Here is a 20614-nt window from a genome sequence, read left to right as displayed (position 1 = left end):
CACAAGGCCTTGTAGCTCATTGGTTAGAGCACTGGTCTCCTAAACCAGGGGTTGTTAGTTCAATTCTCACTGGGGCATTTTAGGGAATCAATAACCAATACCATAAGGCCTTATATTGAATTAAATATATTCAGCCAGAATTAGGTTTAATTGCTTTTTTAAAGTCATGTTGCTTCGACCACAAGACCTCGTAGCTCAGTGGTAAGAGCACTGCTCTTGTTAACCAGGGGTCGTGAGTTCAATTCTTGCTGGGGCCTTTTAGGGAATCATTGACTCACCAAATAAACTTCGCATATTTTGTAGTACTCTATTGTCATGTCTGTATTTAGGGTCTCTGGGAGCCAATATTCCACCTCACTACTCTGATAGTTACTGGAAATAGATTTCACCGTTCAGCCAGTACCAGTTTAATTTGCTTTTTTAAAGTCATGTTACCTTCACTGAAAGGCTTTGTAGCTCAGTGGTTAGAGTACTGGTCTCGTAAAGCATGGGTCGTGAGTTCAATTCTCACTGGTTTCCTTATAGGGAGTCATTGACTCACCAAATAAACTTCTCATATTTTGTTATACTGCATTGTCATGTCTGTATTTAGGGTCTCTGGGAGCCAATGTTCCACCTCACTACTCTTGATAGTTACTGTAAATGCATTTCACCGTTCAGCCAGTACCAGGTTAATTTGCTGTTTTAAAGTCATGTTATCAATACCATAAGGCCTTGTAGCTCAGTGGTTAGAGCACTGGTCTAGTAAACCAGGGGTCGTGAGTTCAATTCTCACCTGGGCCTTTCAGTGATTACTTACATAAACCAAAATAGTGTAGATAGTTCATACTACTCCATTGTCATGACTGTTTTTGGGAGGTAATATTATTCCTCACGACACTGATAGTTACTGTGAATGAAAAATATTCAGGCAGAATCAGGTTAATTAGCTTTTTTAAAATCATGGTGCCTATACCACAAGCCCTTGTAGCTCATTGGTTAGAGCACTGGTCTCCTAAACCAGGGGTTGTTAGTTCAATTCTCACTGGTGCATTTTAGGGAATCAATAACCAATACCATAAGGCCTTATATTGAATTAAATATATTCAGCCAGAATTAGGTTTAATTGCTTTTTTAAAGTCATGTTGCTTTGACCACAAGACCTCGTAGCTCAGTGGTAAGAGCACTGCTCTTGTTAACCAGGGGTCGTGAGTTCAATTCTTGCTGGGGCCTTTTAGGGAATCATTGACTCACCAAATAAACTTCGCATATTTTGTAGTACTCTATTGTCATGTCTGTATTTAGGGTCTCTGGGAGCCAATATTCCACCTCACTACTCTGATAGTTACTGGAAATAGATTTCACCGTTCAGCCAGTACCAGTTTAATTTGCTTTTTTAAAGTCATGTTACCTTCACCGAAAGGCTTTGTAGCTCAGTGGTTAGAGTACTGGTCTCGTAAAGCATGGGTCGTGAGTTCAATTCTCACTGGTTTCCTTATAGGGAGTCATTGACTCACCAAATAAACTTCTCATATTTTGTTATACTGCATTGTCATGTCTGTATTTAGGGTCTCTGGGAGCCAATGTTCCACCTCACTACTCTTGATAGTTACTGTAAATGCATTTCACCGTTCAGCCAGTACCAGGTTAATTTGCTGTTTTAAAGTCATGTTGCCAATACAATAAGACCTTGTAGCTCAGTGGTTAGAGCACTTGTCTAGTAAACCAGGGGTCGTGAGTTCAATTCACACCTGGGCCTTTTAGTGATTACTTACCTAAACCAAAATAGTGCAGATAATTCATACTACTCCATTGTCATGCCTGTTTTTGGGAGGTAATATTATTCCTCACTACCCTGATAGTGACTGTGAATGAAATATATTCAGGCAGAATCAGGTTAATTTGCTGTTTTAAAGTCATGTTACCAAAAACACAAGCCTTCGTAGCTCAGTGGTTAGAGCACTGGTCTTGTAAACCAGGGGTCGTGAGTTCACATCTTGCTGGGGCCTTTTAGGGAATCATTGACTCACCAAATAAACTTCGCATATTTTGTAGTACTGCATTGTCATGCCTGTATTTAGGGTTTTTGGGAGTTAGTATTATTCCTCACTTCCCTGATAGCTTCTGTGAATGCAATGTGCTATTTAGCCAGAATCAGGTTAATTTACTTTTTTAAAGTCATGCTAACTAGACCGAGAGGCCTCGTAGCTCAGTGGTTAGAGTACTGATCTTGTAAACCATGGGTCGTGAGTTCAATTCTCACTGGTTTCCTTATAGGGAGTCATTGGCTCATCAAATAAACTTCAGATATTTTGTAGTACTGCATTTTAATGCCTGTATTTAAGCTCTCTGGGAGTTAATATTCACTACTCTGATAGTTACTGTCGAACAACCTCAGTTTAGCAATAACCAGATAAATTTTGTGTTTTTAAGTAATGTTACCAAAAACACAAGGCCTTGTAGCTCAGTGGTTAGAACTCTGGTCTAGTTAAACCAAGGGTCGTGAGTTCCATTCTCACCTTGGCCTTTTGGTGTCTGCATGCATAAAACTATATAGTATAGATGTTTAGTAGTACTGCATTGTCATGCCTGTGTTTAGGGTCCCTGGGCGTTAATATTCCTACTCACTACACTGGTTGCTACTGTCAATGGAATTCCCTGTTTAGCTAGAACCAGGTAAATTTGCTGTTTTTAAGTCATGTTTTGGCAATTCCTCATGCACTCATAGCTCAGTGGTTAGAGCACTGGTCTTATAAACCAGGGTTTGTGAGTTCAATTCCCCCTGTGGCCTCTTAAAGTTTAATTTGCTCACTAAAAAAACTGCCAGTATTTAGCGTCTCTGGGAGCTCATATTCTTCCTCACTACTCTGATAGTTATCGTCAATGAAATTGACCGTTCAGCCAGAATCAGTTTAATTTGCGGTTTTAAAGTCAGTTTGCCAAAATTGCAAATTGTAAACCAAGGTTTGTGAGTTCAAATCTCACCTGGGCCTTTCAGTGATTGCTTGCTTAAACCAATATAGTGCAGACGCTTCAGGGTCTCTGGGATTTAATATTACTCCTCACTACTCTAATAGTTACTGTCAATTAAATTTAAATTTGATGTTTTAAAGTCATGTTGCCAAAACCACATGGCCTCGTAGCTCAGTGTTGTGTGAATGAAAAATATTCAGGCAGAATCAGGTTAATTAGCTTTTTTAAAATCATGGTGCCTATACCACAAGCCCTTGTAGCTCATTGGTTAGAGCACTGGTCTCCTAAACCAGGGGTTGTTAGTTCAATTCTCACTGGTGCATTTTAGGGAATCAATAACCAATACCATAAGGCCTTATATTGAATTAAATATATTCAGCCAGAATTAGGTTTAATTGCTTTTTTAAAGTCATGTTGCTTTGACCACAAGACCTCGTAGCTCAGTGGTAAGAGCACTGGTCTTGTGAACCAGGTGTTGTAAGTTCATTTTTCACTGGGTTATTTTAAGGAATCATTGACCCACCAAATAAACTTCAGATATTTTGTAGTACTGCATTGTCATTTCTGTATTTAGGGTCTCTGGGAGCCAATATTCCACCTCACTACTCTGATAGTTATTGTCAATGAAATTGACCATTCGGGCTGAACCAGGTTAATTTGCTGTTTTGAAGTCATTTTGCCAAAATCACAAGGCCTCGTAGCGCAGTGGTTACAGCACTGGTCTTGTAAACCAGGCGTTGTGAATTCAATTCTCACCTGGGCCTTTCAGTGATTGCTTGCCTAAACAAATATAGTGCAGATGTTTAGTAGTGCTGTATTGTCATACCTGTATTTAGGGTCTGTGTGAGAAACATATCTTTTGATGTGTTCAACTGTACGTGTTTGAATTTGATTGAAGTTTGAACTTAGAATCTATGTTAACATGGGATCCGGATTCAATATGATTATTTTTTCACCAAAATTGCTACAGTTCTGGTAATTTTCCGCCCTGGTCTCTGTGTAACTTGATAGCGGACCCCCCTGGTTGGTATGTGACCGAGCCCACCCATAAAGGCAAGCTTCCTGCCTTGAGGCTCAGCTGTCCCATGTTGGTTTGGTTAGGAAATCCATCACCTCGTTCAAGACCGTTTCTCCTTTCGTGTTTTTGTTTTTCTTTGATTATTCTATCAATTCTAGTGTTTGTTTTATTGCCTATTACAGTAGTTAGAGTTTTTGCTCATTTTAAGTTCCAAGTAGATTTTCCCCACATAGGTTAGAAAATAAACGTGCACGAAATCAAAACCTGATTGCTTACTGTGTGTTTGTTTCATCAATTTATAGTGACCTCTAAGCTGAAAAAATAACTCATAAAATCATAAAAATGGTACAGCCTTCATTTTAATGACTGATTCAACAAGGTTCTTATCTGTTATTCTGGTAAAACTATCAACAGATGTGGTGCTCCGACGTTCTGATTCAAAAATGAATTTAAATATTAAATTTGAGTCTCCTTCAATTAATGAGTCAATTGATTATGAATTTAATAATGAACAATTATTGATTTAATGATTCATTGGAATGCTTTCCCTTACACTGTTTATCAATGAGTGTCATTTGTATAGAGGTTGCCAATTTCTCCGCCAAATGTATACAAATGACCTCATTTAGATACGCACAAAAAAAAACACTGGCGCACTGGGACGCAATCTGGTTGGCAGCGCAGTTAGTACTAAATGTCCCCATTTGTGCGTGCTTAGTAGATTACATGCTTCCGGATTGCTCCATTTATACCATTTAGCACCGTACAAAAGCCACAAAAACCTTTGGTTGATCTGGCCCATAGTTGTGTTCAAACAGTATTGGCCCAAATATTCACAAAAATATATATTTTAAAAGTTTTAACCAGTTAAGAATACTGATTAATATTAACTCCCATAGGTTTTCCATACAGTGGGGTACATTGATTCATTTGTGGCCACCATGATATCACCAAGGACCACCAAACAAGCAATTAAAATTGTACTATTTAGTAACACCTTAAGAGTAAAAATGCATCCATCAATACATGATTATTATTATTATCTTATTGAGTCTTCCCTGCTAACTAATGGGCCTACTCGTTCACTCATCTCTATCCCATAATAATTTCATACTGCCCTTGAAGCTCATTATGCCTGTAAATTCTGCAATGTATTCAAGCATATATACATGAATAGCATTTTCATTAGGAATTCCATGGAATTTACATTCAGATATTGACTGCTATGAAAAAAGAAAAGAAAAGTATCATTGTATTTGTCTCACTTAACCTCCAAAATACAGACCGCAAGGGCAGTTTTTATGTAAATTAAAATGGGAGAAAACAATTCTCTTTGCAGACGTAGAGGAGCAAAACACTGTGGTTTAAATAGTTGACCATTGAGCTATTAATGATACATCAGGGATTGGAAACTGTAGATCTGACCAGTCATTTAACAGATTGCAAAAAGTGTTCGGCAATAAACATTTTGAATCTATCACCGAGTATATATATATATGTATACATGAATGCAGAATGCTGAATGGGTGGTTTACAAGACATGTTTACAATAGCTACCAATTCCTTAATTGTGGCATTTAAGCACAAACTATGAATGCTAAGTTTATGTTAAAACTGATTTAGAAACAGTATACATTATTGTTGTGTGAACATTTTGCACAGGAATTATTTTTGAATAAATGAAACCATTAAATGTTTTCTGAATTTATTAGATTAAAATCAATTAAAATCGTAGTCGTCCTGAATGATGCAAAAATCGCGATTTTATTTTTGGGCCATATTGCCCAAACCTAATCGTAGATCAATTAAATTTAATCAAACCAAAATCAGTGATGGTTCTGCACATGCTCTCTCTTGATGGAAATGTGTCTTGATAAATCACGTGATGTTTGCATCGGCCTCCATGTGTAACACAGCAAACATCTGTTCGAATTAATGCAAACTGCAGATCGGAATAGATCACGTCATATGCAAACACTTGACCAAAGACCTTCAGTCGAAATTATTTCAATTGGAATAAACAAAAACGTCTCCATGTAATTGCGGCTACTGAAGACTTCTTTAGGATTAAATGTGAATGTGCATGGTTGTCTGTTTACACAGTATGTGCCCTGCAATTGGCTGGCGACCAGTCCATGATGTAACACACCTCTCGCCAAAAGTCAGTTTGGATGGGCCCCAGTACATCCACAACGCTAATAAGAATAAAATATTGAAAATGGATTGATAGAAAAATCAGTGATTTTAACAGGGCCAATGTGCTTCAGTGCACATGTGAAAATTTGCATAATTGGTTGCTTACTAACAACTCATCACATGAGACATTGGTGGTGAAATATCATTTCACATTTTCTGTCCTTTCATTTTAATTTACCTTTCCGCTTTGTGTCCTTCTCTCCCAGAAGAGAACTGCTCTTGATATGCTTCTTTTATCACTTTCCCTTTACTTTCATACCATATCTACATTTCTCTGATAGTACAGAACTCATTTGCTCTTTCCTAATTAGTTTGGGATGAAACACACTCACTTATCATTTCACCACATGTGACATCACACAAAAACACACTCTTATAACAGAAACACACGCCAAGAGTAATGCATACAGACATAGGCACACACACACAATGGATTAGTCTTGAGAGAAAATGAGAAATGAGGGGTACTACTTTAGGGAGGAAATGGGGAAAGGGAGCAGATAGAAAAGGGAGCGCAAATGAGAAACGATGAAGAGTATTTCTGTGCCATCTTCACCCGAATTTTCTTCTACTGTGGGTTGCTTCCTTTAGCAAAAAATACATCTGAGAATGTTTCTGGGCTTGTGATTATTCATTCATAAGAAGAAAAGCTAGCTTTTAGAGAGACCATTCAGACTAAAATGACTCAGCTTTGGGAGGCGCATCATTGATGACGTTTAATGGACCGAACAAGGACTTAAACATTAAAAAATAATATGCAATAGCATGTTTAGCACGTCTACCTCATAACCAGAGGACAAGAGTTTAAATATCAATTGGAATACATCTTTGTGTGGAGTTTGCATGTTTTCCCCCTACTCAGAATCAGAATTATCATCTATCTTTGCCAAATATGTACAGTTGTGCATGAAATTGGTATGTAAATTTATGAGCACAGTTGTAAATGTAATGCTAAATATCGCTTAATGACACAAAAATGCTATGAATCATCACCAAAATTCACATACACATTTCTGAACATGTCAACTAAAACCTCTCAAAATATCAAAACAATTGCCACCATATTTAGGATTTTATGGGCATTAAACCTCTTTCTCACCATACAGTACGCTCATGTTTACATACAGCTAGGGTATGTAAACTTTCAAGCACAACTGTAGAAACGCACAAGAATTTTTTTTTACAAACATATGCCAAAGACACACTTTTAAGGTTAAATGAAGACTGTAAATTGTCCAAAAGGTGTGATTGTGAGTTGTTAGTCTATTATGCATCCTGCAACTGATTGGAGACAAATCCAGGATATACACTGCCTTGCACCTGAAGTCAGCAAGGATTAGCATTGCCACCAATGCCACCAGCATTAGCATTGCAACCCATGTTACAGTGTGTTTTTTAATTAATGTATCATTGTATGTGTGTTGAAGCCAGTAAAAATCTTGGCTGCTATTCATAATCATTACTGGATATTTATTCACTGTATTGCTTCTATATTTGCGACAAAATTAACATGTACTGGTAGGCTCATTATAAAAGCAATTTATTTAGTCTACAATACACAGTGGTGTACACTGCATTCTTTAAATATTGATTTAAAAAATAAAATAAAAACAAAGATTCACCTCTGCACAGGTTGTCATTGTCTGGTTCATAACCCGCCTTACAGCTGCAACTCCCAATGGGTACCATCCACTCGCCATCGCCATTACAGTACAGCTTGATGGGCACATCCACTTCCTCTGCATTGGGGATACAACTTCCTCTGGCAATGACAAGTGATGTGGATTCTGCTCCGGTAAGGGTCTGGAAACATTTCACAACATATTTTACAAAACTAATATCGAGGAACAATACATAAAACTCCGCCACCGAAGACACTTCTAAAGAGCAGCTGTGTCCATTCCGTACCTCTGGGAAGTAAGCAAAGTTCTGAACTATGCTGGGACACTTTTTGTAGAAAACTCTGACAGCAAGGAGGGACATACACGCTCCCAGGTCCTGGAAAGCCAAATGGAATCCTTTTCCTTTGGACAGTGGGCCAAAACTTCGAATTTCCGTGTTCACTTTCATCAACCTGCCACCAAAATCAACTTGGGAGAAACTCTCATCTGCTGCAATGGTGTCCACCTATTCCACAGGAAAGAGTATGAGAACCAGTAAAAGTATTAAATACTGTGCAGGTCCAACCACTTGCATCGTAAGACAGACAGCAAGAAATCACAACACAAAAAAGAGAAAAACGATTTCCACAAAATCTTTTAGAGGTGTAATGCAAGGATATCTGATTCATTGTTGGAAGCAATAGCTCCTTAAAAAATGACGTGTCCAATACAGACTACATGATGGAGGCAAAATGCAGTAAATGTAATGGTAGCAGCGGCGAGGTTGTGTCAGCATTCAACTGATTGTGAATTGAGAACTGCTGGCGACATGAGCAACTTACTTTAGTCCAACAAGTCCTCCAACAAAAATGGCTATATTGGTCGTTTTACCATGCACCAAAATACAACCAAGTGTTACATATTGAAGTTAGGTGACCTCTATCGGCCATGCTCTATCACCCATATTAAATATTGAAAGGAAGAATCGAACTCAGATTGACTGGTCATATGATGAACATTTAGCTTACTGAGCTAACAGGCAGGTAACGGTCATAGTGTTTTTTTGTTTTTTTTGTGTTCACATGTATTTCAATTCGCCGTCGGAGGAATGGTTGGTGTTAGGATTAGGCTTTCAGTGAGATTGTACAGTACACGTTACGTCTTTACATGGGACACTAATGGTTGAGGTTAGGAAAAGGCACACTGAGGTTGTAGACTGCTAGAAAATGTAGTCAACACTAAGAAAACATGGAAACAACACTAAAACAATCAATGGCCAAATAGCTCAGTCAGATCAACACTTGTCTTCGGAACAGACGGACCGGGTTCGAGTCTACTTTTGGATTTTTGTGCTATTTACCATGACCGATAGAGGTCGCTAAACTGAAATACGCAACACTTGGTCGTAATTTGGCACCTTTTAAAAACTACCTATGTGGTTGCATTTATTGGAGGACTGTCTCTACTTCAGATACAAAAACAATTGTCACCCCTTTGTTACTATCTAACGTTACACATCGCTGATACAGCAGTACACAGTGTATATTGAGGCAACATATTACCAAGACTGAAGGACTCAGCGATGCTATTTACTTTGGAATAAAGTGGTACCTTGACTTACAAGTTGCTGTTGTTCCATGACCAAGCTTACAACTCAATTTTCTCGTATATCAAACATTTTCCTCATTCAAATAAATTCAAATGCCATTTCCATATTTTTCATACTTAATACAGTAAGTATAAGTCACACCAGTCAAAAAAAACGTGTCATGAAGAAGAAAAAAAAACACTATCTTCGGACTATGTTATGTTTTGGGGGAAAAAAAAATTCAGAAAAAAACGAGACCAAGAACAAGTTAGGACTTGCACGCAAATCGTGTTGATGGCATCAAATGAGTTCCACTTGGATTCGAAAATTCTGCTTCTAACTTTGGAAAAGTGTTTTCCTTTTTAGTTTAAAATGGCTTACCTTAAGTAAAATTCCACATTGCATTGCGGACAAAGGTAGAAACGTGATCGGTTATATGCCTATTTTGGTGCTGTAAAGAGTAAATTGGTGCACTAAACTAATGACACGTCACCCATTACAGTACTTGCCAGGGCTGTTCTTCTTCCGTTTCTTCTTTTTTTTCTTTTGCGGCTGGCAAATAATTTTGGTGCAATACGACCACCTTCTTTAACATGTGGATGACAAACGTGGACATGTCAAGCAGTACAGATGGAAAATTTTCAATCATGAGCTGTTGATTGGTTTATAGCATATAAGCTGCATTTGGAAATTATTGTAAGGCCTTTCCAAACACACAAACTCTCAGAGTGGTTTTCGGATGTCAGAGTAAATTTCCGGACACATACGAGAGTACAGGGATTTTTGTTTGGTGCCAGTCTGAGCTCTAATTTTAATATATCCAATTCACACCTGAATATAAAGGCCAAGATACACCAATCCGACGTCGGCCAAATGTGACTGACGCCTCCCCCCTGTGGTGTTGGCCCAGACGTCGGCACGTCGCGTAGAAAAATGACGTAAATACACACCGCACCGACTGTTACGTACCTTCAGCGTACGCGCGAGAAGTAATTCCCTTCCGTACCTTTGGCGGCGGTAGTCATTATTCATAAAGGCAACCGGCAACCTCTTTACGGGGGTGGGATATAAAAATGTAAACAACTCATACCGGTGTTGACAGCGGCACCGGGGTAAATGGGGCAGCCAGCTGGTGAAGCTTCGTCCCCGTCTCATTCCTGAACGCATGAATGTACTTCGTTGTGGCGTATCCTGGACCCTGTCGACTCCTGGCTGCTACCGATCATCGGTTCACCTGAAAAGCTTCGGCCGTGCTGCCCTCCGCGTTTTGGATGCGGTGCCGACCTCCAGCTTCTGAAGGAGCTTCCTTGAGACTGCCGGATGGAAGGGCCATGCACCCCTGCTGCTCCCACAAGGATCGCGCTGTTAAATGCGCGGTCATTGATAAACAAAAGGTTTATTTTGAGGGAGTTTTTCCTTTGCAACAACTTGGATTTCCTCTGCCTGACGGAGACCTAGACTGTCGCTGGTGAGTCCACCGCTATGATTGAATTACTATTGCCTGGCTGTGCTTACTTGGACGCTCCGAGGACGTCGGGCCAAGGTGGATTTAAAAAAACATGTTAACAATGTCTATTTACCACATCGATCACAGCTTTGAAGCCACCTTCTTTGAAGTCGGCCAAACTGTCACTGTGCTGTCATTTACCGACCTCCAAAATACAAGAAGGACTTTTTAAACGACTTTGCAAATTTTCTTGCCGAAATCATATCCTCTTTATGGGGGACTTTAATAATCACGTGTGCTGTCCTGAAAAACTATAAAGTTGACTTGAGTTGAGTACTGTTTAACCGCATTGTCACTTGCTCTTCTTGCCCCACGCGCTGATTCACTAGCTAACAGCCAATCACAGTGATCAAATGCCCCCGACGCCTTTTCAACATGTCGAATTTGCCTTCATGTATAAAATAATTAGATTGCTGATGGAGAGGCAACAACTTTAAACTTCGTTCAACATCTAAAGTTGTACAAAGAACGATAAGTAAGCTAATGTTGGTTATTTATCAACTAATTATCATTGCTAGCTGCGTAGTTAATAAGACTGTAAACTTACTGGTAACACATTGCAAACACGGCAATCTGTTGCACCACTATCTAAGTTCTTGACTCCTACTTTGATGGTCACCCGAAATAATATCATCTACAATGTTGTTAAAATAACACGAAAGGACTTGAAACTCAACGTGTAGGACTTGTGAATCGCTTGAGACTTGTCAGTCTTGACTTGGGACTTGACTCTGGACTTGAAGGCAAAGACTTGAGACTTGAGACTTGCAAAACAATGACTTACTCCCACCTCTGGGCTGAATAGTAATATAAAAGTTTTTTGCTGTAAGATGATCAATATCTCTTTCCTTTAATGTTAATAAGGATGAATGTTATCCAGAGGTGTATTTACAACATTTTTCTTTAATAGTTGTGGCATAGAGTTGGGACATAAGAGAAAATAATTGAGAAGCAATGCATTAAGAGGCATGATCTAGTGATGTCAGAAGCTGGAATCAGTTGGGTTGGGCATTTACCACGCAATTAGTTCATTATGGACATCTACTCCATGCTCCTTGCAAGTGTTTTCATCTTGTTTTTGTGTGTTTGACTGTTTGTCCCATTCAATGAACGGCTGAAAGGGTATCAATGAATGTGGCTCTCCTTTTATTTTCTCTTTACTGGAGCGGTGGCATATGTGAAGCTCGTTTCACAGTCAAATTTTGACTCACAGAACACAGAAAGCTTGTAAGCTGGGCCACACTTAAGTCAAGGTACCATTGTATTATCTCTAATGATGCGATATCTTATTGCTACCACAAGTTTTATGTAGTTACCTTAAGAAAGGGGGCATTTGCCCAATATTCCACCCCTCTGATCCCCTCTGACACAGCCCTGTCTGTTTCCAGGTAGTAAAGGTTGAACGTCTCTTTGCAGGACCCAAGGACACTGGGGATCGAGGCACAGTCACGGACAGTGAAGCGGATTTCCACATATATGCGCAGCGCTGCCCGTCTGTCAATGTATGTGGTGAGGAGCCAGTTGTTCTGGCTGGGCTCGAACACATTGCACACTTGATACGTCCTGATGGTGTTGAGGTTCTCATCGTAGCCACTCACCTCCTCCCACTGCCAGAAAGGTTAGTGTGTGAAACAAGCGGGCGTGGGGGTTTTGGAATGAGTGTGGAGAGAAAGAGAAGAGATAGAAAAAGCAAAATGACAAATGTGTTTACTGAACCTTGATTCAGATTCAACTGAGTTCTCTCTTCAACGGCATATTTTGTCTCTTCTTAGTCTTGTTCAGGGTTGCACCGGGTTGTGCATTAATTACCAACAATACACATTTCAAACACACAAAACTCATCACCTTAGCTGAAGCTGACTTTATTTAATTAGACAACATTTATGAGGTCACTGAAGGTTTAGTGACACTTGCCTGACTTGTATGCAGGTTGTGTGGGTTCAGGTCTCTCTCAGTGATGGTGTGAATGTAAGTGTGAATGGTTGTCTGTCTCTATATGTGCCCTGTGATTGAGCGACAACCAATCCAGGGTGCAGCCTGCCCAATGCCATCTGAGATATGCTCCACTTCTCAGTGACTTTGAGGATAAGAAGATGGATGTGATGTGGCTGTATTTTTTTTTTATAAGCTACAGATGAAAAATTAGGTAATATATACGAATTGGAAAAAAAAGTTACGAGTGGGGGCAGCACTTAAAATGTTTTGAGGGACTTAAATATTCACTGTCACTATTGTCATTAAAGGAATATAAGAGTTTGTGTGCGTGGGGGTGAAATACAGGATGTGTGTGATGGACGTGGGCGTGTTAGGAATGGAATGTTGCCAACAAAGGATGCTAATTGCAGGGGGAGATGCAGAACCGATAAGATCAAAGTATGTTGTAAACCACATTTGTTTGACATCGGGCGGAAAAGTACAAAACAGGAGAAGCCACCCAGTGATGCTGCGGATGAAGATCAGCCAATGAAAAGCAAGCTAAAGTTAAACTGCAGAAAACACATAGCCAATAGAAGAATGCCAGGATCCCTTTGTTTCTGTGTCATTTAAATATTGTGTAGTATAACTATTCACTGGGGCAACTCGGATGAGAATACGTTGGCTGCTTGATACAGAGACGTATAGAATTGTATGGGTAGGGACCCGGGACCCCAGCTGTTATGTATTAGATTTGAGTGTTAAAAATAAATCCACTCGTGTGTGAAAATGCCGGCTTCCTGATACCTTTCTATTGCAGAACGAGCATGCTATTGTTGGATGAGTGATAGTTTGGTAAGGTCACAAATTGGAGTCAGATTATTAACTTAAATTTATATTAATATAGCAATAAATTCCAACAATTATGGTGACCCCGACGTGATGCAAGAGAGGTAAAAAAAAAGAAGTCTGGGACTTCGAGAAAACCACAAGAGTCTGGGACTCGAGGATCTGGGATCCAAGTCCACACCAGGTGACGACTTGAAAAAGCCACACGTCCGATCGGCTTTCCTCTTGGGCCCATACTCAAACAAGGTGAGCAGATTCCTTTTGTTTAAATTCTGCACATTGGCAACGCTAAATTATGAGAGGAAGGAATGTGGGACGTGTTAGTAGGGTATAAAATCTGGGATTTACCTACTCGAATAAGTTTGGAACTGTTCGTGGTTTGATACGGTTTAAAATCTGGGATTTACGTATAAAGTGTGGACATTAGTAGGGTATAAAATCTGGGATTTACCTACTAGAATAGGTCGCAACTATTCGTGGTTAGATACGGTGTAAAATCTGGGATTTACGTATCGATACGGTTTAAAATCTGGGATTTACGTATCAGTGTGGAAGCGGTGTGAATGTAAAAACTAAAATTAAACTGCAAGAGAAGTGATTAGGACACGTGCGAGTGGATTTAAGGATGGCAGAGAAGAGAAAGTGTGATGAGGGTCTCGGGTCCCCTGAAGTCTGGTCGGAGATTAATGGTCATTACGCTAAGATGGAATCACAGTTGATTAGTGGAATAGAAAGTAAGAGAATTAAGAAGGAAAGAGAACGGTGTCAGAAGTTGTTTCGGAAATAAAAGAAGGATGAATTGTTTCGCGGAGAACCTGGAACATGGGATATGTCGAAGTTAGCGCGGCAGTTACAGGAAAAGGAGAGCAGAATGTTGGCAAATATTCAAGATATGGAGGAGGAACAGAGCCGAGTTGGATGGCGAAAGCGTCATAAACTCAGAAAAGAAGTTGAAGATGTAGAGAATAATAGACGGGGCATTCACCAATTGGCGACTATTGCGACTGCGCTGGCAGCGATAAGAGAGGAAAAGAAAGAGGAAAAGAAAGAGGAAAAGAAAGTGGAAAAGAGAGAGGAGGAAGTGATTGATAAGGGAGAAAAGGCGGAATGTTTTAGAGGCGTTTATCCACAGTTGCCGAGCTCGGGACAGTATGTATTTGCGCCCCCTCCGTATCCGACGGCGTCAGTGATGGCCCCCGTAGTCACTTTGGGGGGCAGAATGGTTTTAGATGTGGAAGATGGCGGGTCACGGATGACGCCAGCAACAATACAGTTGATCGAACAGGCTGTGAATAATGAGAGGAAAAGGCTGAGGGGGAGTGAGTCACCCGTGCGCACGTCAGGGGCGGTGTTAGCAGGAGACGGGGGCACCACTAGTGCAGGGGATAAGAGGACTCCGAAGCTGATAAGGGAGGAGGCACAGGGCAAGTTGTTTGATGGACATAAGGTGCAGACTGAGGAAAGAGAGATGTTAGAGAAAATGGTGAAATCAAAATGGCCATTTGGTCTGTTTCTCCTCACTGCCTTTGTGGAGATGAGAAAAATGCAGAAGTTAAGTGAATGGAAGTGTAAGTTTGTTTAAGACAGTGATTTTTAAGTGTGTGAAAAAAGGGTGAAAAAGAATGGTAAGCAGGAAATCTGCGTATTTTGAAAGGATGGGGGCCGTGAGCTGCTGTTTAAGAAGGTGGTGATTTGTACTGTTGTCTGTTAAAATTAAATTAAACTAAATAAAAAGGACAGGGGGTGTGATACGTTTAGTCCTCTCTTCCATTGTCTCCATTTGGGAGACTTGTAGTCTGTTGTGTGTGAATAGCAGGGGTCTTCTACTGCTAATCTGTTAAAATCAAATTGGTCCTGTTATGCGGAAGGACATAGAGGTCTAGGTGTTAACTACAGGCCACTATCATATTATTTTTAAAATCAGATCTGTGTAATATAGTTGAATAAGTAATAAAACCAAATTTTAATTGAAATAGACTTTTCATTTTTGATTTTTATATTTCCCCTCCATCTCTGATAACTTATTCGTAGGTGTGAAAATGATTTAACCTTTGTCTTTATCTGAGTCCCATTCTAGAAGTCTGGAAAGTACTTCCATCCAAGTGGCCAGTGTGACTGACAGCTGTCACATGTTTCTTAAATTTGAGGTAACACGTAATGAAGATGTCTATGGTAGACATATGCGTAAATATAGTACTACTACTTGCTATAGTGTAGTGATCAAATTAAAATAAAACCACAAAATGAATAAATTAGGGGTTTGGAAAACAAAATATTTTGGGGGAATTTTTTATTTTATTTTGTCTTGGAAATTGAATGACAACAAGCAGTGTTCTCTTGCTATGATCTCATCTCCCTCTGTCTGTTCCGAGTGTATAAGTGTTTCAGGCAGGTTCAATCTTTGACGAGAGGTGTTGTTCTTGGGTGTCTCCAACGTGTTGGAATAACCTGGCTGTTGGGCACAGAGTGGACGGCGAACTGAACAATGGTCACTTTCGGGGGGGGAAGTGATCACACGGACTGCGAAAAGGATGGTATACTGCAAATCCGCTCGCCATGAGACTGTTCAATGACTCTTATGAATTATCTGAGCAAAATGTCCATCAACTCTTTGAGCAGACATCTCAAACTCTCATCACAGCCGTCCTGATGAAACTGTCAGCGGTCTCCAGTGACAGCTAAGGCCTGCTTTGAACTTTGCCCTGCATAAACTGCTATCAACAAGGACAGGAAGGAATATGAACTCCAGTGTGGACTCAAAGTTCGAGTCATCTGAGATCGGCCTTTGAGTCATATTTTGGTCTGTTTTGAGTACAGTTTGCACTCTGTACTGTGTCGGAAAAGGAGATGTGATCTATAGCAACGCAGTTTCGGAAATTGAGAACAGCTTATGTGAATTAAGGTAGTACAGAATTCATTCTAATCCTTAAATACTATATTTTCCGTTGTTCGATGCTTGTTGAATTTGGCCTTCTATTTTTTTCCCCATTTCTCTTTTATAACTTTGGCTTCTCAGAGTGGACTCAGATATGGAACACTTATGGCGAATTTGCTGGTTAAATTTTTAATTTTGATTAAGCTCAACAGCACTGATCTTTGGATTCCACGGGGAATGCACAAAGGCAAAGTTCCCTGCTGTGTTTTTACAAAGCCCCCACTACTCTGTAGAAGAGGTGAGGTTAGTTAGCATTTTAAGAATACTTTTTGGTTGGTGTAAAGTAGGGATTTTGTTTTGTTTTTCTGATTATAACTCATTTCTTTTATTAGTTGAGATGGCAGATATTTGGAAGATTCGTGACCTGCAATAGATTAATGGGGTTATTTTAAATCTTTTTCTTATCTCTTCCTGACCCTAAAAGTCCTCCGCTGCAGTATCTTAATTTACATCTGCTTAAATTGGTTGTTTTTCTAATCTACAGGATTCAAATTTACATTACAAACTCTTGCCTCAAAGGCTTTTGTTTTTATGGCTCCTGGCTAGCTCAGCTGGAGATCTTTTTATAGTTCTGGTGTTGGCCAAATTGTCACAATTTGGTTGTTTTTTAATCTACAGGACACAAGGTGTCTGTTTTTCCTCTTTGAAGCAGCAATTTGGAAGCGGCTGCAGTTTTCACAGTCAGGTCTGAAATGATCAAAATTGATCTTTATCAGATGGGGGAATGACTGGTCTGTCTGTGTATGGTTGAAAAGGAAGTCTGATGTGAGAATGAAGTTTGGTGTGAGGAATTTACAGGCAGCGAATGAAGAGGATGGGAGTTGGAAAAATAAGTTCTACAAAGATGACAAAAGACGACCCTTATAGCAGAAATACGGTAAGTATGTTCCATCTCAGAAACGATTGAGAAGTATAATTTCTAGAGCCCATGGAATATGCCATTTAGGTGTGGAAGGAACATTGACACACCTCGGTGACATTTTTTCATGAGACAAGTTGTTAAAAAGGAACTGCAGTGTTTATTTAAGGTATGAGTATAAATCTCTTCTCAGACTGTTCATGGCCCGGCCGGACATGAATAGTTCTGAGTTAAGATGATGTTGTTTTTAAATGATTTACACTGCTATAATAAGAAACCAGCGTTAAAAATACAGAAATTTGATGTACGACAAAGAGCAACATTATGCTCAGGCATTGGAGCTGTGGATTGAGACCACAGGTAAACACCCAGGCAGCTACCCTGTAGCTGAGATGATGTTCAGGACGGCGATGCTGAACGTGCTCCCAAATGAGGTGCAAGCGATTATGAGAATTGAAACTAAAGGACAAAAGGGGTACCATTACTCACAGTTGCGCCCGGCCCCAGACTTTGTGCCTGCCAATGGTGAGCTTAAAGATTGACTGCCCGGACGGGCAGGTCAAGAGAGGGAATGTGACGATGGCAAGAATTGGATCAAAATCGGACTCGGAAGTGTCTGAACAAAATCGACGACGATGCAAATGTTTAACTTTATTGACTATTTTGTTTGCAGGCTTGTGCTTTGTGTGGACTATGTTAGCGTTTGAACATATGGTGCGGGATGATAGAAGTGATGGAACGAAAGGAGAACGAGTGATGGTGTATCATTCCTGTAATGGAACGGTATGGTATGAAGCAGAGCAAGATGGTGGTAAGACGCTGACACAGACACAACAACTACTGTTAAATCTGAAGTGTAAACAACCGACACAGGTGAACACTTGGGTGACAATTTTCAACTGGACTCAACAATGGCTTGAATGGGACTATGATAAAAGGGGAAGCACCGGTAGTAAAGAATTATACCCGTCGAACGGGTACCACGGCCAAAACAATGACGACAGTGGATGACTGGTTTATGAGTCACACAGGTGCAAGACCAGTTTTGAAAATCATGGCAGCAACTGTTGTATCCAAAACCTGTCTCTTTGGTTTCCTGTATAACAAAACTCTCCAAGGAAAGTGCAGCCAATTGGATTCGGCCTTTCCACTGACAAATATGGAAAAGCAAAAGCCCATTTTTGACATCCATGTTGCACAACAAAATTTCTGCCTAAAGTTACAGGGGAGTGGCCCTGGGATTGGAAACATCCAGGAGTCATGGTGTAATGAAAATGTGTCTTTGCCAGCAGGAATACCTCTCGCTCGTGCTGATGTTTGGCTGTGGTGTGGAGAGAGAGTGTTGTACGATAGGCTTCCCCCCAATGCCTCAGGTAAGTGCGCCCTAGTAACGCTGATCATGCCAATTAGTGTGACAGCATTAGATATGGCTAGGATAAATTGGGAAGGAGTTAGACAGTGGGGAAGAATCCCCTTCCTTGGGAGGAAGAAAAGGGACATGCAAGAATGGTTGAATGCAGGAGACCCCACATACATAGATGCAATTGGAGTTCCGAGAGGGGTCCCTGATGAATACAAATTGGTGGATCAAGTGGCGGCAGGATGGGAGAGTATTTTTCTGTTTATTACAGTAAACAAAAATGTGGACCGGATTAATTATGTCCACTACAATGTCCAACGATTGGCGAACTTTACCACCTCGGCACTCCAGGCAGTGCACGAGCAATTAGCAGCCACGTCTCTTATGGCATTCCAAAATAGAATGAGTTTAGATATGGTGTTAGCTGAAAGAGGAGGAGTGTGTGGTATTTTTGGGGAGCAGTGTTGTACTCTGATCCCCAACAATACATCTCCTGATGGTCGCCTTACTAAGGCATTGGAGGGTCTGCGCACGCTAAGTAATAAAATGAAAGAGCATTCAGGCGTGGACACCAGTTGGTACTCTGACTGGTTAAACGTCTTTGGCAAATATAAAAGCTTGATTGCATCAGTATTGATGTCTATCGCAATGTTTTCCGCTATTATGGTGTTATGCGGCTGTTGTTGTATTCCATGTATCAGATCATTGACTGTTAAGACAATTGAACGCACGTTGGGGCCAATACCGCCGGGTGGGCAGTATATGATGATCCCTCAGAAGGACCCCCAGGAAGTGGAGACAGCTGTGGCCCTCCGGGAGTCCGGGATGTGAGTATGTGAAGGTAGCCTCAGGGATCTGAGGCCATGAGAAAGAATGAAATTTTATACTGATTTTCTACTAGAATGAAATTTTTTACTAATTTTTAGTTGTTTATTGATTTATAGCTCATGTTTAACAATAAAAAACAAGGTATTCGAGTGATGACCTCAGTCGTCTGAGGTCATGAGAGGGATTAAAGGAATATAAGAGTTTGTGTGCGTGGGGGTGAAATACAGGATGTGTGTGATGGACGTGGGCGTGTTAGGAATGGAATGTTGCCAACAAAGGATGCTAATTGCAGGGGGAGATGCAGAACCGTGATAAGATCAAAGTATGTTGTAAACCACATTTGTTTGACATCGGGGCGGAAAAGTGCAAAACAGGAGAAGCCACCCAGTGACGCTGCGGATGAAGATCAGCCAATGAAAAGCAAGCTAAAGTTAAACTGCAGAAAACACATAGCCAATAGAAGAATGCCAGGATGCCTTTGTTTCTGTGTCATTTAAATATTGTGTAGTATAACTATTCACTGGGGCAACTCGGATGAGAATACGTTGGCTGCTTGAGACAGAGACGTATAGAATTGTATGGGTAGGGACCCGGGACCCCAGCTGTTATGTATTAGATTTGAGTGTTAGGAATAAATCCACTCGTGTGTGAAAATGCCGGCTTCCTGATACCTTTCTATTGCAGAACGAGCATGCTATTGTTGGATGAGTGATAGTTTGGTAAGGTCACAAATTGGAGTCAGATTATTAACTTAAATTTATATTAATATAGCAATAAATTCCAACATCATATATACTGTATGTTGTAGCTTGTAGCAAAGGTGAGTGATGTCATGCACGCTGTGATCGCAAGTTTACAATTTCCAGCATCCCTGCCATAGATATTTATGATCCTGGCATAATCAATTCCGTTCATTGGAGATTTTAGTCTTGCTCTCACTCTCATCTACTAACTCCACAGAACATGTGCAAAAAGATGGAGTAAAAAGTACCTGGATGCTAAATGCC

At 40.2% G+C, this 20614-nt stretch overlaps 1 protein-coding gene, 1 long non-coding RNA gene and 1 other non-coding gene across 5 annotated transcripts in view; 2 read left to right on the top strand and 1 right to left on the bottom strand.

The window, feature by feature from the left end:
* LOC144062936 (ephrin type-B receptor 1-like) overlaps positions 1–20614 on the bottom strand; it is a 139687-nt gene that overhangs the window by 78768 nt on the left and 40305 nt on the right. For all 3 annotated transcript variants that reach the window (XM_077584759.1, XM_077584760.1, XM_077584761.1), the window contains 3 exons: positions 12179–12469; positions 8075–8293; positions 7789–7969 (listed from right to left, as the gene is read on the bottom strand). In XM_077584759.1, the coding sequence (XP_077440885.1) occupies positions 7789–7969; positions 8075–8293; positions 12179–12469 (691 nt within the window). The remainder of the gene's footprint in view (positions 1–7788; positions 7970–8074; positions 8294–12178; positions 12470–20614) is intronic.
* On the top strand, positions 711–783 carry trnat-agu (transfer RNA threonine (anticodon AGU)). The gene has a single exon. It is a non-coding gene; the product is annotated as a tRNA-Thr (tRNA).
* Positions 10676–20387, top strand: LOC144062938 (uncharacterized). The gene is made up of 3 exons (XR_013296480.1): positions 10676–10823; positions 12279–17437; positions 18093–20387. It is a non-coding gene; the product is annotated as an uncharacterized LOC144062938 (long non-coding RNA).

Source organism: Vanacampus margaritifer, chromosome 13, assembly GCF_051991255.1.
Source record: "Vanacampus margaritifer isolate UIUO_Vmar chromosome 13, RoL_Vmar_1.0, whole genome shotgun sequence".
In the NCBI taxonomy this organism is placed as follows: Eukaryota; Metazoa; Chordata; class Actinopteri; order Syngnathiformes; family Syngnathidae; genus Vanacampus; species Vanacampus margaritifer.
Note: the sequence above shows the minus strand (reverse complement) of the source record. Positions and strands in the feature narration are given on the sequence as shown.